Below are 26,119 nucleotides of genomic sequence, written 5' to 3'. Positions count from 1 at the left end.
GCCACTTATCAATGAGTGCATACCATGTGTGCTTTTCTGTGATTGGGTTACCTCACTCAGGATGATATTTTCCAGTTCCAACCATTTGCCTATGAATTTCATAAAGGCATTGTTTTTGATAGCTGAGTAATATTCCATTGTGTAGATGTACCACATTTTCTGTATCCATTCCTCTGTTGAAGGGCATCTGGGTTCTTTCCAGCTTCTGGCTATTATAAATAAGGCTGCGATGAACATAGTGGAGCACGTGTCTTTTTTATATGTTGGGGCATCTTGTGGGTATATGCCCAAGAGAGGTATAGCTGGATCCTCAGGCAGTTCAATGTCCAATTTTCTGAGGAACCTCCAGACTGATTTCCAGAATGGTTGTACCAGTCTGCAATACCACCAACAATGGAGGACTGTTCCTCTTTCTCCACATCCTCGCCAGGATTTGTTGTCACCTGAGTTTTTGGTCTTAGCCATTCTCACTGGTGTGAGGTGAAATCTCAGGGTTGTTTTGATTTGCATTTCCCTTATGACTAAAGATGTTGAACATTTCTTTAGGTGTTTCTCAGCCATTTGGCATTCCTCAGCTGTGAATTCTTTGTTTAGCTCTGAACCCCATTTTTTAATAGGGTTATTTGTTTCCCTAAGGTCTAACTTCTTGAGTTCTTTGTATATTTTGGATATAAAGCCTCTATCTGTTGTAGGATTGGTAAAGATCTTTTCCCAATCTGTTGGTTGCTGTTTTGTCCTAACCACAGTGTCCTTTGCCTTACAGAAGCTTTTCAGTTTTATGAGATCCCATTTGTCGATTCTTGATCTTAGAGCATAAGCCATTGGTATTTTGTTGAGGAAATTTTTTTCCAGTGCCCATGTGTTCGAGATGCTGCCCTAGTTTTTCTTCTATTAGTTTGAGTGTATCTGGTTTGATGTGGAGGTCCTTGATCCACTTGGACTTAAGCTTTGTACAGGGTGATAAGCATGGATCGATCTGCATTCTTCTACATGTTGACCTCCAGTTGAACCAGCACCATTTGCTGAAAATGCTATCTTTTTTTCCATTTGATGGTTTTGTCTCTTTTGTCAAAAATCAAGTGCCCATAGGTGTGTGGGTTCATTTCTGTGTCTTCAATTCTATTCCATTGGTCTAACTGTCTCTGTACCAATACCAGGCAGTTTTTATCACTATTGCTCTGTAATACTGCTTGAGTTCAGGGATAGTGATTCCTGTAGAGGGCCACAATAACATTCACCACCACTAGATGGCGCTGGCTTCCACTGTGCCCCACGTGGAAGGCCAAGCTAGACAAGATGGCGCTAGCCTTCGCCGCACCAGCCGACTCCCTATCGTGCCAGGTCTTTGCCCATTCCAGGGCGTGCCTGATGAGGTCATGAGTAAGCAACCAATCAGGTGTGGATGCGCTGCGCTAGAGGTATATAAGCGCACCATGTTGGTGCGGCAGGGCTTCTCTTTTTTTTTTGTTTTTTTTTTTGTTTGTTTGTTTGTTTGTTTGGGTTTTTTTTTTTTTTTGGTTCTTTTTTTTTTTTTTTACGGAGCTGGGGACCGAACCCAGGGCCTTGCGCTTCCTAGGTAAGCGCTCTACCACTGAGCTAAATCCCCAGCCCCGGCAGGGCTTCTCTTTAAGATTAAAATAAAGTTTGGTCACAGCAAGGATTTCTATGTGCCCGCGTGCTTCTTGCCGGCGAGAGGTCGCGCGTGGGACATTTGGTGCCGAGAACCCAGGACAAAAAAAGCCTCATCATCGCCGGCGCTACGAGAAGCCTCTGTTTCATGGAAGAAATCCAGAAGCTGTGAGTGGGGGTAAGACTCTGAGAGACTATGTTTAGCCTTGATCTGTTCCAGCTCACTCCCTTACCGGATGTGGCAGGAACCTTTATGGTTGCTCTGGCCGCCCTCGGGCTTTTTCTATTGTCCTTTGAGTTTCTAGTTACCGCCAAACAGCATCAGAGGTCTCGTGAGAACTGCCCAGCTGTAACAGCAAAGCAGAGAGCCTTGGGGGAAGGGCAAGGCGGCGCGTCAGAAACAGGGTTAGATAACGAATTAAAGAGCTTAAAGGGAAAAGGTGCACCTAAGAAAAAAAGCCCTTCCAATGCGGAAGCGAGAGAGTGGGGAAATAAAACAGAGAAGGGTGAGATAAAACAGAGGAGGGAGAAAAAGGTCTTGAAAAGCAGAAGTCTTTATCCGGTAAAGGATTCAAAGACTTCAGAGCTTGATAGCTCAGGGACAGACGAGCTTGGCTCCTCTGAGGGAGAGGATTTAGAAGATGAGGCAGCTCGCTGTGAAAAAGAAAGATGCTACCCAGATGAACAACGAGCTAACAGCTTGGGTAAACAGAAGGAAGTGGAAGGCGGAAACCATGCGGTTTCCCGGCCTATAAGCCCCAGCGCCCGTCCATCTTATATGGAGAGATTCCACTCAGATTCCTTCCTCACTAAAGAGGAACAGAAAAAGATACAGCTAGCATTCCCGGTGTTTGAGGCCGCCGATGGAGGCCGTGTTCACACACCAGTAGAATATGTTCAAATTAAGGAACTTGCCGAGTCGGTCCGTAACTATGGAGTTAGTGCCAATTTTACTATTGCTCAAGTCGAGAGGCTTGCCACTCTGGCCATGACTCCAGGAGACTGGCAGACAACAGTGAAGGCTGCGCTCCCTAATATGGGACAAATACGTGGAATGGAAAGCCTTATGGTATGACGCCTCTCAGGCACAGGCCAAAGTCAATGCCATTGCTGAAGGCAATCAGAGAGATTGGACACTTGATCTGCTAACAGGACAAGGGCAATATGCCAATAATCAAATTAACTATGACTGGGGAGCATACGCTCAAATTTCTGCTGCCACTGTTAAGGCGTGGAAGGCACTTTCCAAGAAGGGAGAGTCCGGGGGACACTTAACGAGAATCATACAAGCCCCCCAGGAGCCATTCTCAGACTTTGTGGCTAGGATGATGGAGGCAGCAGGCAGGATCTTTGGAGACCCTGAACAGGCAATGCCTTTAGTGGAACAGTTGGTCTATGAGCAAGCCACACAGGAATGCAGAGCAGCTATTACACCTAGGAAGGATTACAAGACTGGCTGAGAGTTTGCCGAGAACTTGGAGGCCCGCTTACTAATGCCGGCCTCGAGGCTGCTATCCTACAGGGCCAAAAGTACTCAGGTACAGGTGATCGCAAGGTCTGCTATAACTGTGGCAAACCAGGAAATTTGAAAAAGGAGTGTCAAGCCCTCACTAGAAAGAGAGCACCAGGACTGTGTACTAAGTGTGGGAAAGGCTATCATTGGGCTAGTGAGTGTCACTCAATTAAAGATATCAGAGGCAGGCTTATTCAGTCCGGGCCTCCCCAGGCAGAAGGGGGTGAAAACATTCCAAAAAACGGGTATCTGGGCCCCAGGTCTCAGGGTCCCAAAACATATGGGACTCCAGCTTACAACAGACGGACACCACGGTTCACAAAGCCACAAGAGGCTCAGCAGGAGTGGACCTCTGTTCCACCACCCAATTCATATTAATGCCACTGATGGGTGTGCAACCTGTCCCCACTGACTACAAAGGCCCCCTACCCGTGGGAAGTGTCGGCCTTGTTATGGGATGGTCCTCCTTAACTTTAAAGGGACTAATTGTTCACCCTGGAATAATAGATCAAGATTACACAGGAGAACTTCAAGTTCTCTGCTCGTGCCCACAAGGCATTTTTTCCATTTCCCCAGGTGACAGGATTGCTCAGTTGATTATTCTTCCAAGCTTACATGATCATTTTCCTTCTTCCGGGGTCCCTAGAGGCACCGCGAAGTTTGGCTCTTCCGGGACTGATTCTGCTTATCTAATGATGGACCTTAATTCCAGGCCCTTTTTAGAGTTGAATATAGAAGGGAAAACTTTTAAGGGAATTCTAGATACAGGGGCTGATAAGAGCATTATCTCCTCTAAGTGGTGGCCTAAGGCATGGCCTGTCACTCAGTCATCCCATTCCTTACAAGGACTAGGGTATGAGGCCAGCCCCACTATCAGCTCATGCTCCTTGATCTGGCATGCTCCAGAAGGCCAATCAGGAAGGTTCATTCCTTATGTCCTCCCTCTTCCTGTTAACCTTTGGGGGAGGGATGTCTTACAGGGTCTAAGTCTGACATTGACCAACAAGTACTCTCGACAAGCTGTCAAGATTAGGAAGGGATTAGGAAAAAAGGAACAAGGAAAATTAGAACCGGTCCCACAAGAAGGTAATACAGGAAGGCAGGGCCTGGGTTTTTCCTAGGTGCCATTGAGGGTTCTATGCCCATACCCTGGCTCACAGAGGAAGTGATATGGGTTCCTCAATGGCATCTATCCTCTGAAAAATTAGAAGCTGCCACTAAATTGGTTAATGAACAATTGCAGCTTGGTCATTTAGAACCGTCCATTTCACCATGGAATACTCCTATTTTTGTGATAAAGAAAAAATCAGGAAAATGGAGACTTCTCCATGATTTGAGAGCCATTAATGCACAGATGCGTTTATTTGGCTCGATCCAACGAGGCCTACCCTTACTCTCCGCCTTACCTAAGCAATGGAAGATAATAATTATACACATTAAGAATTGTTTCTTTTCCATCCCCTTGTGTCCACAAGACAGACAGAGGTTTGCATTTACTATACCAGCTATTAATCATCTTGAACCTAATAAGAGATTTCAGTGGAAGGTTCTGCCTCAAGGCATGGCCAATAGCCCCACTATTTGCCAACTATATGTGCAACGAGCCCTTGAACCTATAAGGAAGCAATTTCCTTCTTTGCTGCTGGCTCATTACATGGATGATATCTTAGCATGTGATAAAGATTTAACCACCTTACAGACCTCATATCCCATCTTAATCAAAACATTGGGACAATGGGGACTACAAGTCGCTGCAGAAAAGGTTCAAATTGCTGAAATTGGCTCATTTCTGGGATCGGTCATTTATCCTGAAAAAATAGTTCCCCAGAAATTAGAGATTCGCAGAGATCATTTACATACCTTAAATGATTTCCAAAAATTATTGGGAGATATAAATTGGCTGAGACCATTTTTAAAGGTTTCCTCTGCTGAGTTGAAACCTTTATTTGATATTTTGGAAGGGGACTCTCATATCTCCTCTCCGACAGCATTGACGCCAGCCGCAAACCAGGCCTTACAAGTTGTAGAAAAAGCCTTACAGGATGCTCAATTGCAGCGCATTGATGAAACCAAATCTTTTGACTTGTGTGTTTTCAAAACTATGCAATTACCAACAGCTGTCTTGTGGCAGGATGGGCCTTTATTATGGGTCCATCCCAATGCATCTCCTGCTAAGATTATTGACTGGTATCCCGATGCGGTTGCTCAGTTTGCACTCCGAGGGTTGAAGGCAGCTATTACTCATTTTGGGAAAGAACCCAAAACTTTGATACTACCATATACAGCCATTCAGGTTCAAACATTAGCTGATACCTCAAATGCTTGGGCAGTGTTAGTTACTTCCTTTGCTGGACAGATTGATAATCATTATCCAAAACAGCCGATCCTACAATTTGCTTTAAGCCAAGCCATTGTGTTCCCACACATAATGTCTCAGAAACCACTTGTTGATGAGGTTGTAGTGTATACAGATGGGTCAAAAACTGGTATAGGTGCTTATGTTGTCAATAATAAGGTAGTATCTAAGCAGTATAATGAAACCTAACCTCAAGTTGTGGAATGTTTAGTGGTGCTAGAGGTCCTCGAGACCTTCCCAGGCCCGCTTAACATTGTGTCTGATTCCTCTTATGTGGTTAATGCAGTTAAGGTTCTTGAGGTGGCTGGATTAATCAGGCCTTCCAGCAAACTTGCTCAAATTTTTCAACAAATTCAATCTACCCTTCTCAGCAGGAGATCCCCTGTATTCATAACACATATTAGAGCTCACTCGGGCCTTCCTGGGCCAATGTCCCGCGGAAATGACCTAGCGGACAAAGCTACAAGAGTGATTGCAGTTGCCTTGTCCCCTCAATTAGATGTAGCAAAAGAATTTCACAGACGATTTCATGTGACGGCTGAAACTTTACGCCGCCGATTTGCTTTGACTAGAAAAGAAGCTAGGGAGATAGTTACCCAATGTCAAAATTGTTGTCAATTCCTGCCTGTACCACATGTGGGAGTTAACCCACGAGGAATCCGACTGCTACAGGTTTGGCAAATGGATGTTACTCATATCCCTTCTTTTGGAAAACTTCAGTATCTGCATGTTTCTATTGATACATGCTCTGGCATTATGTTTGCTACACCTTTAACAGGAGAAAAGGTCTCACATGCAATTCAACATTGCCTCGAGGCGTGGAGCGCTTGGGGTAAACCCAAACTCCTTAAGACAGACAATGGACCAGCTTATACTTCTCAAAAATTTCAACAGTTCTGCCACCAGATGGAGGTGACTCATCTGACTGGTCTCCCGTATAATCCTCAGGGACAGGGCATTGTAGAACGTGCCCATCGCACTCTCAAATCCTATTTAATTAAACAAAAAGGGGGAGTCGAGGAGGCTCTACCCTCAGTACCAAGAGTAGTAGTTTCCATGGCACTCTTCACCCTTAATTTTTTAAATCTTGATGCCCAAGGCCATACTGCGGCTGAACGTCAGTATTCAGAGCCTGATAGACCAAAAGAGATGGTAAAATGGAAAGATGTTTTGACTGGTCTATGGAAAGGCCCAGATCCTATTTTAATAAGATCCAGGGGAGTGGTTTGTGTTTTCCCACAGGAAGAAGACAACCCATTCTGGCTACCGGAACGACTGACACGGAGAATTCTGACGCCTAGAAATGACTCCCGGATGGATCCCTCGGAAACTACCTCTAGCCCTCACACTGCCTCTTTGGATTTGGATTCCTAGTACTTCAAGGAATGGGTGGGGGTGGCTCTGTTTGGTGCAGCCCTATGCTGTGGATTAGTGTTCATACTATGGTTGGTTTGCAAACTCAGATCTCAACATAAACGTGACAAGGCCGTTATCACTTAAGCACTTGTGGCCATTTGAACAAGGGGCCTCCCCTAAAATTTGGTTATCTATCTTCAAAAATTAGTCGGTATCTGAGCTCTCTGCTCTTGTACCCCATGGATCTGTGGATCCATTGCACTGGGATGAGAGAAACTCAAGATTCCTTTGATCAGCCCTTTTACATCGCTGAGGTTTCCTCATTGCACGTGATAGGATGATCACGATCTCCCCACTACCTCACCTTCTGGCTGGCCTCTTTTTAGAGTTCGCCCTAGGTCATTATTAGTTACTGTCACACAGCACTGTGGTATCCAGAGACGGGCAACTTTCCTTATGCACAGACCAATCTAAGACACGGGGCCCAGTGGCGATAGGGTTACCCTTCAAAGGATAAGGCTGCGACATAGAGGAACGACCTAAGACAGGAGCCACAGCAGATGGACGTAACTGCAGGGACCTAGACCAGCCTAAACAATAGTTTACTGTTATTAATTAATAAAATGATAAGGGGGAGATGTAGAGGGCCGCAATAACATTCGCCACCACTAGATGGCGCTGGCTTCCACTGCGCCCCACGTGGAAGGCCGAGCTAGACAAGATGGTGCTAGCCTTCGCCGCACCAGCCGACTCCCTATCGGGAAATTAACTGTGCGCATGTGCAAGAGTGCCTTCGTGCCAGGTCTTTGCCCATTCCAGGGCGTGCCTGATGAGGTCATGAGTAAGCAACCAATCAGGTGTGGATGCGCCGCACTAGAGGTATATAAGCGCACCATGTTGGTGCGGCAGGGCTTCTCTTTAAGATTAAAATAAAGTTTGGTCATAGCAAGGATTTCTATGTGCCCGCGTGCTTCTTGCCGGCAAGAGGTCGCGCGTGGGACAGATTCCTCCTGAAGTCCTTTTATTGTTGAGGATAGTTTTAGCTGGGTTTTTTGTTATTCCAGATGAATTTGCAAATTGTTCTGTCTAACTCTTTGAAGAATTGGATTGGTATTTTAATGGGGATTGCATTGAATCTGTAGATCGCTTTTGGTAAAATGGCCATTTTTACTATATTAATCCTGCCAATCCATGAGCATGGGAGATCTTTCCATCTTCTGAGGTCTTCTTCAATTTCTTTCTTCAGAGTCTTGAAGTTCTTATTGTACAGATCTTTTACTTTCTTGGTTAAAGTCACACCGAGGTACTTTATATTATTTGGGTCTATTATGAAGGGTGTCGTTTCCCTAATTTCTTTCTCGGCTTGTTTTTCTTTTGTGTAGTGGAAGGCTACTGATTTATTTGAGTTAATTTTATACCCAGCCACTTTGCTGAAGTTGTTTATCAGCTTTAGTAGTTCTCTGGTGGAACTTTTGGGATCACTTGAATTTTGGCTTTTAGTGCACAGTTTGCTGCCGTCATTGGGGCAGAGTTACGGAGTGTGGTCGTTGTCAGTCATCTTCCACTGCAATACAGGGGGTTTCCATTATCCATTTTTACTTTATATTAACTATACCATTGTCTTTTTTCCTCTAATATACATGAATGCCTTCAGTTTACAAGTCATTTAAAATCTACTAAAATGATTTATTTCAAACTTTCCAAATTCCCTGTAGTTGCCATGATGTGAGTATTTAAATACATTTTTGTGATCAACGCATTGATCTCAAGCAAAGCGTGGTGAAGATGAGCCAGACAAGGTACACATAGTTTCTCTGCCAGTTCTAAGAGCAAGTTCACATGTAGGAAGGAGATGGAAAAGCCATCCTGGGGCCATCTTTGACAGATTTCCATTCCATGGACGTCTCCAGAGCTTTAAATATTAAACTGTTGGCAGTTTTTAAGATGTTGTTTTACTTTGATGTTTGTTTAGGGTGGAAGCTCTCAAACTTTTTCAGAAACCTACTGCATCATTACTTCAAATAAAAATTCAAATTGTTTATTTATGCTTTGTATCAAAATATAAAATCAGTTAGTTAATGTAAAAATACTTGGCTTGTTATTTTAATATTTAATATTCAAAATTACAGTATTGAGTTACAATACCAAAAAAAATCTATATTTATGGTTACTTTTTAAACTTGTAGTTAATACTTTTATTACCTTTGAATTTCATACATTATATTTTGATGATAGTCACTATCCCTCTTTCTTCAGATTTTATTGCTGTGAAGAGACACCATGACCAAGGTAACTTTTTTTTTCTCTTTTGTTATTGGTTATTTTATTAATTTACATTTCCAATGTTACCCCCTTCACAGTTTCCTTTCCACAAATCCCCTACCCTTTCCCCTTCCCCCTATTTCTATGAGGGTGCTCCCACCCACCCACTCCTGCCTACCATTCCCCTACCCTGGGTCATGGAGCCTCCACTGGGCTCTTATAAGTGACATTTGATTGGGGCTGGCTTATACTTCAGAGGTTCAGTCTACTATCAACATGGATGTAATCTTATCGGTGTGAAGACAGACCTAGTAGAGCCAAGAGTTCTATATTTTGATCCTCAGACAGCCAGGAGAGGACTGACTGTCTCTTCCACCCTGGGTCCAGCTTGAACATAGGACGTCAAAACCCACCCCCACAGTGACATATTTCCTTCAACAAGGCTATCCCTATTCTAACAGAGACACACCTAATAGTGTCACTCCCTGTGGGCCAAGCATACAAATACGAGTCAATGGGAGCCATATCTGCTCACTACATTTTCACCTAGACCCACCCCTATTCTATACTCACCTTTTAAAATTCAATATGTAATTTGTATATTTATTCCTCTTTACATGGACTCTCTTCATCATGGATACCATTAGATCTTGGGAACCTTAGCCCACTTTATATTTCAGAACATTACTTATAAAATTATATAATATTTATCTCTAGGGCACATGATGAGAACTGCAAGCTTACATAATATATATCATATACACTATCTTGCTTAGGAATTCATCAAAAGCATGGGTTTTTTCTTTTGGTTTGTTTTTGATTTTGTTTCTTTTTTTTTTTTTTTTTTTTTTTAACGGGATCTAACATTGCAAGTAGAAAGACCTAAGGTGATGTCTTACTCAGGTTTCTATTGTGACAAACACCATAGCTGAAAGCAACTTGGGGTGGAAAGGGCTTGTTCCAGCTTATAGTCATAATAAAGAGAAATCAGGGAAGAAGCTCATGCAGAAACGGAAGCAGAGATCTGGAGAGAGGAGTGCTTAGTGGTTTGGCCCCTCTGACTTGCTCTGTTTGCTTTCCTATACAGTGTATACCCATTCCTTCACTTCCAGGTGTGGTTAATATTTAATTCTGTATTAAAAGTTTTTAAGAATGTAAAAAGCCACATAAGTTGTATAACACACACTTATATCCTTACATAAGGCATACATGGCAGTTATCTATTTACTCCCAATTTTATGTATTATTTTTGTTGCCTACTGTGGAAGTGGCGTTAGCCCTTCTCTGCGTGAACAGCTGCATCAATGCAGAGCTCTGGAGGGCACTTCCGGAGAAAGACTTTTCAGGTTCTGGTGGACCCCTGGTTCCTACAGGCTGCACATCCTCACAAACCATGGCAAGGTGGGTGACTTGGCTTCATCAGCACCAGGCAAGAGTACGGGAGCTTTGCCACACAGAGGCGTGGGACTGTCAGCCAGTAGGAAGGGACACTCTTTTTTTTTTCATTTATTTTTATTTTTTTTTTAGATATATTTCTTTACTTACATTTCAAATGTTATTCTCTTTCCAGGTTTCCTGTTCATAAGCCCCCCATCCCTCCCCCCTCCCCCATAGGGGCGTTCCCCCCATCCATCCCCCCATATTCCTCAGCACTGGGGGTCCAACCTTGGCAGGACCAAGGGCTTCCAGAAGGGACACTCTTAAGTCCTAGCAGTTGTCCTGCATGCTCCACTCCTGAGAAACACTGAGGAATCCCTAAACTGGTGAGCTATTCATCTCTGCAAAGTACTTCACCATGTTTAAATTGTATAGGTTTGTGGACGTAGGACTTTCTTGTCTTTTAAATGTGACTTGCCCAAATAACTAAGTTATACAAACTTGTTCTGTGCTTGTATAAAGTTTTTGTTTCGTTATATCACTGTGTGTGTCTGCGTCAGGGTGCATGCATCTTAGGGCAGGTGGACTCTTCTTCACAACTGTGTCATCTCTCCATCAACCCAAAGCTATTTCTTATGTACTTAATGGCTATTCTTGCTTCTTCTTTTGGAATATAGATAGATAGATAGATAGATAGATAGATAGATAGATAGATAGATAGATAGAGATAGAGATGATTATAGATATAGATATAGATATAGATGATTATAGATATAGATATAGATGATTATAGATATAGATATAGATATAGATATAGATATAGATATAGATATAGATGATATAGATATAGATAGTTATGTATGTATATACGTATATATTATATATAGCCTTTCCATATTTATTATATATAACATAACATCGATTATCTCCTTTGAGAAAAGGACAAATAACATGCTAGGATTTGCATGTCAGCAGACAAAGTCTTCAACCTATGAATTAATCTTCCCCAAACACTAATTGTCATTTATCTGTACCCTTCATAGCATGTAGACCATAAACAGGCATCAAGGTGTATTTTATTCATAGGTACTTTTTTTTCAACTCCTGATCTTTTGATTTCTTAGATGTCACCAAATATGACGGTTGTCTCCCATAATCTGGGGTTTTATTCTTTACTTGGAGTTGCTCATCTGAAATAAGAATTTTACCATGACAGGAATGTGAATTATTTGTCTGGAATACACATTATGCATGTTTTAAATCTCAGTGCTATTCTTACGGAAATTTAAATATCTTCATTTATTCATGGATTGTATTTTATGGTTGACAACTTAATATATTTAAAAGTTTAATTTTTACATTCTTATAAATTGGTTTTAAATTTTCTGAATTTTTATTATTTTACCACTATAGATTCTCTGTATTAGGCAGAGTCCTCTAGAGAAACAAAACTTATGTATAATATGCAATATGTATATTAATTATTAGTAATAATTATCATTGATTATTAAGATAACATATAATATGTATTCTACATATATCATATAGTATCTTTTCATGTTGGAAAACATGTTATACTTATAAAAATATGTTCCTTTCAAGCAAAGTCTTTTGGTTTGATTATTTTTAAGATTTTTCTCTTTTTCTGTGTTGAACAACTTCAGTATTGCGTGTGAGGCTTGGCTCGGTTTCATCTTACTTTTCTTGAGTGCACCCTGTCTTCCCAATGTGTCCTGTTTTTCAAAGTGGGGCTACATATATCCCTTCCAAGATGCTTTGGAAATGGAATATTTAAATATAGGGTCTTCACTCTTATTTTTCTTATTCTCTTATTCACAGTACTTCTCTTATTCCTTAACTCCTATAACATGTATTCAACGTTCACATTCTGTCCCACCTCCTGGTCTAGTCTTGACCTTCTGTTGTATTCTGTAATGTGTTCCCCCACCCTATGGACCATACTACCAGCTCTATCTAATTTTAATTTGTATTTTAATTTTAATTTAATTTTAATTTCTTTACCTCTGCAGATTTTTTTTTAAATCTTAGAATTTAAGTGATCATACATTTTCATATATTTTTCATCTCTTCTTTAATTATCTCAGAATACTTTCCAGCCATCATGTGATTATTCTGCTATTTAACGTATTTTGGGCCTGTTATTTGTATTACTCTCACTTGACCATTTTACACCTCTTTTTATGGCATTGTTATTGTTGACGTTTATCTGCGACTGAGAGAGTAACTGCTCTGCAGGCATGCTGCACTCCAGAGGCTTTGCACGTTCTTCACAGTCTGAAGCCCTTGGGGCTCACTTCAGCAACATTTCTTGGAACTCAGAATGGAGTTCAACAGTGGGGAACTTGCCTAGCATTCGTGAGGGTGGATCAGGTCCATTTCGAACAACACTAAAATAAGTAAATCAAACAAGAAAAATCCTTGGAGGTTAAGGAGAAGATGTAAATAGTAAGACCACGAGACACTGTCCTGGGAAAGTTCATTTTGATGCACTAATTGGTAATCTGTCATGATTATGACTTTCAAGTGTTTCAATAGGGATCCTAATGAAGTCTTCAATGTACCACTCACATTGGCGCTGGTACTGGGCGTTGCTTTGCTTATCTGTTTCTGAGACCAGGCATTCCTATCTATCTCAGGCTGCTATTAACTCAGTTCTTCCTGAATTATCCTACGGAGAGCTCGAAGAGCAGGGACAACAGTCCATACACCAGTACTTTAAATTTGTATTTACAAAGGTCACTCATTACCCAATCTGAAAATAAACAATCGAATGTATTAGAATGATGAGAAACTGAGTATTCTTATAAATCAACTGATTTTGTTAATAGTCCAATGTAAAATCAAGGTTAAGGAAAAAGATGTATATGTTAATATTAGTGTCCAAATAAGGACTATGTTAATTTTGAGAAATCACCAAAATGGTAGCAGGGCACATTTTTACAATTTCCAAATTAGAGGGATTGCTCTTAAATACATGTCCCTCTAATTAAAATTTAAGCTGTATCAGACAAGAAACTGTGATGTATTTTACCTTAAATGAAGGCAAATGTTTGTTGACCAAATAAATAAATAAATAAATAAACAGAACATATATTTAGCAACAAAATATGTGATGCAAATCTATGCCTTTGTCCTGGAAATAGCATGACTTATTATGAATAATCATTTAGTCTCAGGAAATTCAAACCGCTAATAAATATGCAGTACAGAAGTATAATTGGCACGTTTATTAGAGCCATGCAGAAAACCTTTCCTGAAAGGTACTTACAGGTTTTACGATAGCCCTCAAAGAATTGCCTATTCAGTTGCTTTTAGAGACTTTTTAAAGACATGAGATTTATTATCTAGTTCTTTCAGTTCCCGTGTTTCTAAGCAATCCACCCTACTTAGATAAATTTAAAGACATTTCTTGAAGTAAACCCCTTAAGCCCTGTGACACTGCTTTATTAGCACTGGCTCTTGATTTTGTTACATAAAAAACACTATGAAATATTATATGTTCACTTTTTTCATTTTATGAAAAACGTTCTTTAATTTTCTACACTTGTTCAGTGAAAAAAAATCTAGTAACACTTTGGAAAGAGCTGTTCTTAGCTTTGTTATTGAGCTAATGACTAAAGCGATCATTCTTTGATATTATTCAACCAAGGCACTACAGAATGGCTATTAAAATATGATTTACAAAACATACTGAAGTCTGTGCACACGTGTAAACTAGTGAATGTTGGTGCGGTACGGTTAATTGCTAACTTTAGTTGATTGTAGATGAAAATTTGGAATGTTAAACATATGAACATTACAGACAAACCAAGCCAGAAAGAATGATGAAGTCATGACTTTCACTAGTATAAAATTAAGACACATAACATAGGTAATTTCACCTCTTACTTCATACTGCACCCTAACCCACAAGATCTACCATGAAGGCCACCTAGGTACAGCCTTTATTTTCTATACTGATACATTTAGGGTTGGCTTTTTGCCTTAAAATTATGGAGGGTCCAATTTATTTAAAATTTAAACCTATTTCCACAAGTGTTTTAAAGTTGAAGGTCAGTGTATACTTTGCTGTGCTCTGCTCATTTTAACTTGAATTATGAGATGAGGGAACAGTTCTATTTTGTGAGTTATACTCAGGGATCTTAGATTTTTTTGCATTACCTGCACTAGCCCTTGAACTAGAGTATGGTCATCATGAACTCAGGATGTCTGTATTGTGTGTAAATAAAAAATGGCAGGTTGCAGAAATGTGGTGACAATGGTTGATTTAAGAAAACCATTGGAGACTATAGTATGTCACACTGCATCACAGATAGTGTTTCTTAATTAGTTCTAATGATAATGACATATATCTATGGTTAATCAAAGATTAATATCTTTGGCAACCATTTACCCTGCCTTGAATCATTCAGAAGGCCCAATAATCTATTAGCAGAACACTTGGCTTTGTGGTAAGTTTATGTTATATATTTGTTCTGGTAAAATAGAAGTTGTTCCCACAATTTTAGTTTATAAATATTTAGAAGGAGCTTGAAACCTGATAAAAGCAACAATGCCAACCATCCAGAGCTTCCAGGGACTAAACCACTACCGAAAGACTACACATGGACTGACCCAGGGCTCCAACTGCATATATAGCAGAGAATAGCCTTGTTGGGGCACCAGGGGAAGAGGAAGCCCTTGGTCCTGCAAAGGTTGGACTCCCAGTGCAGGAGAATATGGGGGGGCAATAAGGGGGATGTATATGGGGAAAACCTGTATGGGGGAGGGGGAGGGGAGGGAATGGGAGCTTATGGACAGGAAACCGGGAAGGGGAACAACATTTGAAATGTAAGTAAAGAAATATACCTAATAAAAAATTAAAAAAATATTTAGAAGAGGATATTTTCCTATATTTTTCGTTTTGAAAAAGGTTTTGAAAAATTCAACTCATCAGCACTAAAACTTCCGATTATTTTCATAATTGCTTTTGGTAAAATCTTATTTTTATCCAACGTATAGAGGTAACTCAAATAAATAAAAAACAAAATTTAGTATAGCTTTTAAAAGTAAATTTAAAAAATAAAAGTTTTAAATATTATAGAGAATTCTACATAGCAGAAAATAGTGACATTTGAAGTTTACTGTAAAATATCCCATAATTAAAATACTCATTAAAGTCAAATAGGTTATTTTAAGAACAAGCATGAACAAAATTTGAATGTGACAAAATGCTACATTAACACTAGTCCAGGACAGCATAAAATCTGCCCATAAGGTATAGATAAAGAATTCCTGGTTCTCATCTACTTCTTTAAAAATATTTGTGTATGTGGTGTGTGTGTGTGTGTGTGTGTGTATGTGTGTGTGTGTGTGTGTGTGTGTGTGTGTGTGTGTGTGTTCAGAATCCGGAATATTTTATCTTCACTGTTTTCAAATGCATGCCACCTTAATCTCTTCACACAGGTATAGCCATGCTTTTAAGAATGTGCATGGCATTTTAGAAAAATAGGAAAACCCTCAGGACTGATTTCTTTCCTTCTTCCACATCAACTTCGAAAGCCAACTTCCATCATCAGCTTTGCTGTTCCGCAGGGCTTCCTGCTGACAGACCTTATCAGCCTTCACGTGTTTCTTTTTTTTTTTTTTTTTTTTTTCGGAGCTGGGGACCGAACCCAGGGCCTTGCGGTTGCTAGGCAAGCGCTCTACCTCTGAGCCAAATCCCCAGCCCCCACGTGTTTCTTTTAAAATGTCATTTTGTATAATTATTTGAACTAATGGTCTCCTTATTGAACTAGATTTCTCTTTGTAATAAACTGATAATATCTAAAAGCTAGTGTTTTTCTGTATACAGTGAGAAATATTAAGTGTATAGAACCTCGGCAAATAGGAAGCACAACCAGCATACGGTAGAAGTCTAAAATACTGCATACAATTAACTTAATAAAACACCTAGGACAATAGTATATATGAGAAAAACAACAAGGACGGTGCTTCTATTTTCACTTCACAACACATTTAAGGCAACTGCTGATTAATTTTAAAAATAATACGTGGTACTGTCTAATTTCTGAAACAAAGTACAATAAAAATGAATTATCTTCATCAACAATCCAAAGTTAGGACAACACATTTTTACCCCTCTCTGTAATTTCCTAGGTATTTCAGTTTAGTTTCTCTGGCCTAGTAGGAGATCAATTGGAGTATCTGGGCTATTTCTTAAAATAGCTACATTTTCCCACCATGACACTTAAAATGATTTAATATATTCATTTTAATAAAAAGCTCAGTGCACCAAACTATAGAGTTGTTGTTAGTTTTAGTACTGCCTTTGGTGCAGTATCTACATGTAGTTGACCTGATTTTCATGCAGTTGCTGAATAAAAATGTTACTCATAAACTGATAACTGTCTGTGAGTCCTACCTGGAATTTGCTTTGTGGAGAAAGTTTTCATCATTTAAAAATTCTACTGCTCAGGTGTATTGTGATGTGATCTACTGCACGTTGCCAAATTAGCACAGATTCTGGCAGTACACAGAGTTTCTACACCTAACTTCCTGTTACCCTGGGAAGTATCGTGATATCTCTAGGTCGCATTTCATTGCATGGTTTAATTCAGCATCACTGAAGAGAAGCATGCATGGAGTTTGGAAGCCGGCTCCTGCCTACACAAAGCCTGGAACAGCGCAAAACACTTTCAGGGTGGATGCCTTTTTTTTTCTTTCCCTCAATGTGAGTGTGTCTTGGTTAGCATGAGATGAGTGATAACGAAAGAAGTTACTGGAATATGTCATTTCCACATCTACATTACAGGCAGCAGTTACATAGTTTGAAGGCCACGTTCCATGAGATCCAAACACTGGCTCAAGAACTGTGTTTACATTTCACGCAACATAAATAGAGAAAGATTGTTCAAGAAAAAAAAATGAGAAAAGTAAAATTGTTATATCTAGATGTAGAGTTTAATTTTGTAAAAATAAAGAAATATACCTCATTTTTCAGACAGTCAGTGTTCGTGGACAATTAAGCAGAAAAAGCTCCTTTGCACAGTAACTCACATCAACATAAAAAGTTCAAAATAGATTGTCTAAGAGAAAGAGCCTTTCTTTGCTATGATTGACGGTAATTAGAATTATCCATTATATGGCCATGAAACCTTATCATGGTGCTATTTCAAACACAGTTCTAGGACAACTTGGCACGCAGAATTAAAGTTATCAACCATCTATAGCTCTTTACCTCCTAGCAGACACTCTCACTCAGAGTCTCGTATATACATACATTAATATTAAAAAACGCACAGCGCTATAGAGCAAAAGTTTGTCCTAAAATTATATCTCTACAACAAAAGCAGAATGGGGTGTACACATGTGTATGTATCTGTATGTTCAATGTCTCTGTTATGGAAATGGATTTTCTTCTTGGAGTTCCTGATTAACATACACTATGGTGGACAACATCTCAAGAGGCTTGTCTTTAAGCAGATTGGTTTGATTGTGTGCAGGAATTCTAAGGCATTGGAAGTAGTTGTTCCACAAGACAATCTTTGTCCTTGTCATGATACACTCTTGAAATATCTAAGAAGTCTTGAGTCTCCTTTGCCAGCTACACAGAGGGAGGCATTCATAGTACACAGGCATTTGGCTCAAAGGTCAGAGACTTATTGTTGCTGCTGTTTTAATGTTTATGGAATAGCACCATAGGAAATATGTCAGAAACAAATCATTTTCCACCCAATATTGTATTTTTGAAACTGAATTTCAAGAAGAGAACAAAAAATAAAAGAGATAGATTTAATTTCTCCCAAACTCTACTTTCACTCCATCTCATCATTTTTAAATATAGTAACAACATCAATAACAATATCCAAAATAATAACATATCAACACATTAACAATAAAAGAAAGACCATAGCAGCAGCAGTAGTAACTGGAATAAGAAACATCCAGGCAGTCATTTGGAAGATGGCTGCACACACCTCGTTGAAATTTTATCTTAAAGTTTATAAGACATAGTGAGTTTCTCGGATTTGGTGTGACTATTCAGCACTTCCCCAGAGAAAAATGAGTTTACTAATGAACTGGGTATTATCCAGTAATTAAATATGATATCTAGGGATTAACTGCATTGTAGACACTATACATATTTCAAACTTCTCAAGATATAGATACAATGAAGTGGTCACGAAATCATTTGTGTGAACAGGTTAAGCTGGCCTGCACTTGAAAATAATGAAGATGAAATATTCCAGTTTCCAAACACACACACACACACACACACACACACACACACACACATACACACAAATGAACATACACAAACACACATCTACTTTTAAATGACGAATCACCTTCCAAAGACCACTATTCCACATTACCCTTCAAGAATTTGGTTTACACTGTCTGACCTACAAAGTCTAAGCAAACATGCTGAGACCCAAGAAGTGGGTTTCCAAACTATGATCTGTCCGATCATTTTTTATCCCCAGATCTTGAAAAAGTAGTCAAGAAATCACTCCAGAGATTCACAGCCCATGAAGTGAATTGTCCAAAGTGTGAGGCATCTATTTCAAGCTGTTAATCTTCCTTGAACAAGCATGACTTTCAAACATCCTTGCAATGCCAATCAGGTTTTCTGGAAAATTCTCTTTGACTTTGGAGATATCTTTAATCTTGCAGGTTTCTCTTGTTCAGATTCATTATATAAAACAATTGTACTAATATTGTCGATTTTAAAAATGTCTTCTTTCCATATGCACATTCCTTTCTGTTCTGAGGGAGGGTTGGCGTTAGTTCTCGGCATGCATGGTTTCTGGGTATCTTATACTTTTATATCTTATATAAAATCCTTTCTTGTTGATAGTGTCATCTGTGTGAAAATGAATTAAAGCCACATCTCCAATGGAATAGATTTCTTCTGGTGGCTGAAAGAAAAGGCAAATAAAGCAGAAATGAGAGAAGAATGGGCCATTGTTTCATGTCGTGTGCACGCTCTCATCATTCAACCCACCCAGCAACCTAGCAAGCACTATTGGTCTGCTCTCACAAAGCTGAGAAAGCATGAGATTTAGAGAGGAAGCTGGCATGCCGAAGAGCTCATATTTTAAAGACATTTTAATGTACCCCTAAATTCCAGAAATTTCAGTAAGATTTGGGTTTTTTAAAACTGTAATCCATCTTCTGTTCATTTTTATGTAAATAAAGGAGATTACAAAACAGTAAAGAGATATGCAGAGGTTATTGTGAACTAAGCCACTTGTGGAATCTAAGTCTTCATTTTCTTCCTCGTTTAATAGCCTAGAACAGTCCAAGAAGCTCTTTTGTTACAAGTGTTATTTTGGTAGAAGTTTGATATTATTATTATTATTATTATTATTATTATTATTATTATATTATTATTATTATTATTTAATTTATAGATAAGAGTTGAGACTCAGAGAGTCAGGGGGTCAAGCAAAATACACAGGAGAATAGTCTAAATTTGAATGCAGTGAGTGCTGGGGGAACTAGAGAAAACCAGAGTGTTTCCCATGTGGCCTCTCCCCTACCTATCTCTGTACTGTACCTCTGCATGCAGGTCAGTGGAGGAGCATTCTGCATTGCTGGAACTAAACTAGTGGCTGGCCCTGCCACTCTGACCAAAAGGATCTATCTATCATCTCTCTCTCTCTCTCTCTCTCTCTCTCTCTCTCTCTCTCTCTCTCTCTCCCCCCTCACTCCCTCCTCCCTCCTTCCCTCCCTCCATCCCTTTCTCTCTACCCCTCTCTCTCCTCATTATATATGAATGTTCTACATGCATACCAGAAGAGGTCATCAGATCCCATTGCAGATGATTGTAAACCACCATGTGGTCGCTGGTAATTGAACTCAGAACCTCTGGAAGTGTATATAGTGTTCTTAACCTCTGAACCATCAAAAAATTGAATGTAAACTGGAGAGATATGGATTTTTTCTCTTATGCTTTAATTTCAGAGGGAACAATGTTGTCAAGGTTGTGTTCTTGTATATATTGGTTTTGGATTACTGATCATTTAGACAGTCACTGCGCAGTGAAAAGTTAGAATACGGAAAGTGACATAAGACCGGAACAACTAAGTCCATATACTCACACAAATTATAATGCAAACTCTTCAGAAGTGGACAGATAGGATGATAGGAAAGCCATGTTAATTTTATTGAGCCATCATTAAGAATACAGTATGACTTTATTTCAAAAATCCTTCCAGTTTGTAATATTATATAGAGTAACCACTGGCTGATAGGCTTCTCATTAGTTGATTATGGGACCCTGTTGGTAGCCTACTTACCCCTGAGCCACAGAATCTACCAAGACCCACAGCTTTGGAATTGAGACCATCAAAGACTTCAACATAGTCATAGCCACAGTCGGCTTCTTCTTCTACTTCGAAAGTCTGGAAGGACAATTCAAGCCGAGAGCCTTGTTCTGACACCAGCAACCATTCACAATCCAGTTGTCCTGGGTAATTATTATCACCAAACTGAGCATGAGAGTACAGATCTTTGGGCTTCCGCTCTGCTTTCAATCGACCTCCACATTCTGTTCAAGGGAAGAAAGGAATAAGGTTGGTGAGCTTGCACCATCCAGCTCTATTTCAGTGGAGTCTGCCCAACCTCTAACACTGTTTCCACATCCAGGATTAAGTGTGTGTTTGAGATAGAGATTCAGACAGTGTCATGTGTATATGCAGGAATACCACATACAGCCTGTCTGTCTTAGGAAACTAGCTTAAACATCTAACTATGAGACTACGAGCACTCAAGATCATGTCTCTGATCCTTATTTTCCCAAAGACAAAGTACATGTGCTAATGACACCAATCTTTGTGAGTTTTCAAATGTAATACACAAAAGTCACCCAGAAGAGTATCTGTCACATAATTTGCTCAATAGAACTATGGAAGATACATCTGATAATGTTTTTAGTTTCAAAAATCATTCTCTTCATAATGAAAATTTAGAATTCATATATATATATATATATTTGCTGTATAGAACTTTATATAATACTTGTACAACATTATTATACATATACAACAATATTATTTGAGTAGTAATATCATCTCACACAATCAGCAAAAGAACACACAATTCATCACAGATTCAGTCCAGGTAAAATTGGTGTATTTGATATAATACAATTTTTCAGTGTTTTTAGAGAAATACATATCACTTCTGTGCACTGCCATCATCACCCATACAAAATATATCAGAGAACTAAAGCTGTGAAGATAGAATGTCTTAGTTCTTCTAATTCAGAGAAAGGGATGGTCCCCAAACTTTTTAATAGTTCACTATGGTCAGAGGCTTCAATTCACTATGACAGAGATCAAGTAGAAGCATCAGGAGCCTAAAGTAACTTAACAAGCATCTGTGACAGTCTTCAGAACTAGAAATTTCAAAGCTGAGACCAGGAGATTCCCCCAGAAAATACAGTGCTCTAACATGTAGGGTATTAAACTACTGTGTATGAGAAAACACTCATAGCAATGTCACCATTGGTCATAAGATAACCCACAGTGTTGATGACTGGACAGCAGACACCTACTGAGGGCTTTTCAGACTTGTGTTGGTGAAACTGCACTCTGCTTGGGGTGGTGGTTATTTCACTCACCTTGTTTGTATAAGTGAGAAGATGCATGTGTGCCCACCCACACTGTGGAAGTCAGAGGTACAAACTAGGTGATTTTCTCAACCATTCTATGACTTATTTTTTTTAAAGACAGCGTTGTCCATTGAGCCTGTATTTCATCAGTTTGACTGATTAAGCCAGAATACCTATGTGGTCAGCAAACCTGACAGGCTCACTGTCTCCCCAGCACTTAATTAGAGAACCGTGCAGCACAATACCAGGTATTTAAACTTCATACTAGGGATATCAACTCAGGCCTTCATGCTTGGGGGGTAAGCAATTTATTGACTGAGCCATCTCCCCAGCAACCTGGTTGGTAATGATTTTATATTAATTATTTCTGAATCTGATGTATGGATCCTATATCTAAATGTATAGTGTCAACCAATCCTCGGGCTTCGTTACAGGGTAGCAATTCATTCAGAGGGCTTCATATTTCTATTCCCCAAGAATGTATTCCTCAGACAGTTAGCTATGGCTTTCTGCTCAGTGTTCTGACAGAAATGATACTATTACAGACATTTACCCATTGGATAACACATTCGTGAAACTATCCCTAAAGGCTGGAAATTTGCAGCATATTGGGGTTGTATTTATCTATGATCGTACATTGGAAGCAAAACATTCTGCTGCCCCAGAGCAGCTCTTATACAACTGCCAGTAAATAGTCTCTTCTGCATGCCCCCGACCTTCAGATTACATAGGTCTACATCTAGGATTGAACAAAGGGCATTGCATGTAAGGCCCGACCACTGAGCTACATCCCAAATCCTACAGTTTCTTTTCAAAATGGAGATCGTACACAGTGCTCATGTTAGACGGTCTACATGGAAAATGGATGATTAAGCCATATGTAAAATTTAATGGTGGTGATAGCTAAAAGCTATCTTAGTGTATTCAGGCTATGAGAGTACATGAAAATATTCAGGTGTGTTATTGAAAGCTACAGAAAAGAATAGTTTTAGAAGAACTTTCCATCAGAAAGGAAATGTTATATCTTTCATATCAGTAAACATCATGTGAACAACATATCTGATTTGGGACTCCGTAGTTAAGAGCACTGGCTGCTCTTCTAGAAGACGTGGAATAAATTTCACTGCCCATAAGATGGTTCCCAACCTTCTGTAACCTTCTGTAACTCCAGTTCTAGTGCCCCCTTCTGCCTTGCACAAACACCAGGCATGGACATGATACACCCACTCCCCTGACACACACACACACACACACACACACACACACACAAACACACACACACACACACACATACACGCACACGCACATGCACATGTGCACACATGCAGGCAAAACAGTTCTACACATGGAATTAAAAAGAAAAGAATCTTAGAAATACATCTGATTGCAAGGTAGAATTATATGAACTAGTAAATTGCAGTTCCTGATTTTAATAACTGCTAATTCTCAAGGTTTGACATAACTGATGGTTTGATATTGTTTCCAAGTTTTAAAGTCTATCAACACTAACTACAATGGCTACATGGGTCAGGAAGAATGGGTTGAGGAGGTGGCATGAGACATGGGGTGTGCTGCTTTGGAACACCTGTTTCAGAAGAAGTCCTCTGTCATTCCCATCTTAGAAGGAGAGGTAAGGTAGGACGGAAATAGAACAAAATGTAGAAAGACACTTAAAGACTTATGAATTTAAGCATAACAAATTGTCAACTTATGTTTCCAGTAAAAGTAAAAAAAAAAAAACTGAAGTAAGTGTGTAGCAGTGGGAAGGGAGAACTGAGGGTAGCCACCAGAAAGTCCCAGATGCCAGGTACCCAAGAGGTTCCTAGGACCAACAGGGAGGATATTAGCCAAAACATCCAACAAAGGGGAGATAGAACCTTTAGAGATCATATCCAGTGGATCGGCATGGCCTGCAGTTGAGAGATAGGACCACCTAGCCACGTCAAAAATATTAATCCAGAATTCCTCCTGTCCAAAAGAAATGCAGGGACAAAGAGTGGAGTAGAAACTGAAGGAAAGGCCATCCAGAGACTGCCCCACCTAGGGATCCATCCCATCTGCCAACACCAAAACCAGATACTATTGCTGATGCCAAGAATTGCTTACTGATAGGAGCCCAGTATAGCTGTCCCCTGAGAGGCTCTGCCAGAGATGGACCAGTGCAGACACAATGTGTATAACCAACCATTGGACTGAGCATACTGACCCCAGTCGAGAAGTTAGGGCAAGGCCTGTAGGAGCTGAAGGGGTTTGCAGCCCCATCTGAAGAACAACAATATCAACCAACCAGAACCCACCACCCCCCCAAGCTCCCAGGAACTAAACCACCAACCAAAGAGTACACAGGGTTGGGGGGGAACTCACAACTCCAGCTGGATATGTAGCTTTATCTGGCATCACTGGGAGGGGAGCCCCTTGCTTCTGTGGAGGCTTGATGACCCAGAATAGGGGAATGCTAGGGCGTTGAAGCAGGAGTAGGTGGACAGTTGGGGGAGCACCCTCATAGAGGCAGGAGGAGGAAGGAGGAAATAGAGGGCTTGTGAAGGGGAAACGGGGAAGGAGGATAACGTTTGAAATGTAAATAAATAAAATAATCATAAAATTCTTTTTAAAAAGTCATACAGCTTTAGGTTTGCGAACAGTGTAAAATACTATGAAAAACGATTCTTTCATGTTACCAGGTTTATTCATTCCTTGATGACCATCGATTTCTCTTCATACTATTAGATGTGAAAATAATTTTCTTATCACTAAATCCCAAAGAGGAAATTTAGTCCACCAGGTGATAGTTTAAGAAAATCATTGGGATGTTATGTATGCAGCGGTGTGAAACATGGGTGCCCTGGAAGAAACCCATCTTAGAGTAACACACTAACATCATGAGACAACTCATCATAAGAAAGAAGAAACCCATCATAGAGTAACACACTAACATCATGAGACAACTCACTGCTTTTCACTTCTCCTGGTCCTGCAGACTCAACCCAACACAGTATTAGACACTTTCTCAGAAAAGATAGTTTACATAGTCAAAATGTTGATATATATATCTGTATTAAGTTATCAAGTCAAAATATATAAAACCGGTCTTGAACATGTTAGCAATAATACTTTTAAGTCAATCGTTAAATACTGCTCTGTCAGATCCCGAAGCCTAATTCACACTCGCGAGAAATGGACTTGGGAAGAGAAACTATGTATAAATGCCATTTTAATTTGCAAAATCAAATTTGTTTATTTCCTTGTAAGTATAAAATTCCCGAAGGCATCGGGTAAGTCAACCTATAAGTGCTTTTATTGGTCCATTTTAATTCAGTTGACCTCTATGTAAACAACTTTCTCTGAAAAGAGCATAACATATTATTGGAATCTTAAATGTCACTCACAAACCAAAAAGTGTTTGATATTCGAGAAAAATCATGCAGAAAGTGAAAGCCCCATTTTAAATACATCACTCTTTCTCCCTCTCTCTCTCCCTCTCCCTCTCTCTCTCTCTCTCTCTCTCTCTCTCTCTTTCTCTCTCTCCCTCTCTTCTCTCTCTCTCTCTCCCTCTCTCTCTCTCTCTCTCCACCTTTCTTCTTCTCTTCTGTTTCTTCTTCTTCATCTTCTTCTTCGAAGACAGAATATCTGATAGAATGCACATTCTTGCACATTTTGTTCCTTTTGCCTACTGGATTAAATTAAAAGGAACTAGAATGTGAACCAACCATCAGAGGGAAACAAAGTTCTCTGCCCAACAATTCCCGCATACATTGTACAGCTAGCATCCTTTCATAAAAACAAACAAATAAACAAATAAGCCACCTAACAATAACATTGTAATGGGCTGTTTTAAATTCTTTTGGAGCCAAAGTTAACATTGTGTATAGAAAAATAAATTTACTTAGTTAAATTAAAATATATAGTTGAGGCCACAAATCTATTGCATTTGTTCTAGAAGGAGGTAAGCAATATAAAGTGCTTTACACATGTGATAAAGCTAGTGGATGCGATCACAGCTTGG

The 26,119-nt window shown here is 39.6% G+C and overlaps 2 protein-coding genes across 3 annotated transcripts in view; both read right to left on the bottom strand.

Moving 5' to 3' along the window:
• The window catches only part of Erich1 (glutamate-rich 1), a gene marked incomplete at its 5' end in the record, with an annotated part of 52,793,804 nt that overhangs the window by 51,856,943 nt on the left and 910,742 nt on the right, over positions 1-26,119 (bottom strand).
• Positions 17,435-26,119, bottom strand: part of Tll1 (tolloid-like 1) — a 198,537-nt gene continuing 189,852 nt past the window's right edge. For all 3 annotated transcript variants that reach the window (XM_087589083.1, NM_001106081.3, XM_087589084.1), the window contains 2 exon segments: positions 20,801-21,051; positions 17,435-19,417 (listed from right to left, as the gene is read on the bottom strand). In XM_087589083.1, the coding sequence (XP_087445209.1) occupies positions 19,283-19,417; positions 20,801-21,051 (386 nt within the window). In that variant the 3' untranslated portion in view covers positions 17,435-19,282.

This window comes from Rattus norvegicus, chromosome 16, assembly GCF_021556685.1.
Source record: "Rattus norvegicus strain SHRSP/BbbUtx chromosome 16, alternate assembly SHRSP_T2T, whole genome shotgun sequence".
Lineage (NCBI taxonomy): Eukaryota > Metazoa > Chordata > Mammalia > Rodentia > Muridae > Rattus > Rattus norvegicus.
This window is presented reverse-complemented; position numbering and strand designations above follow the sequence as displayed.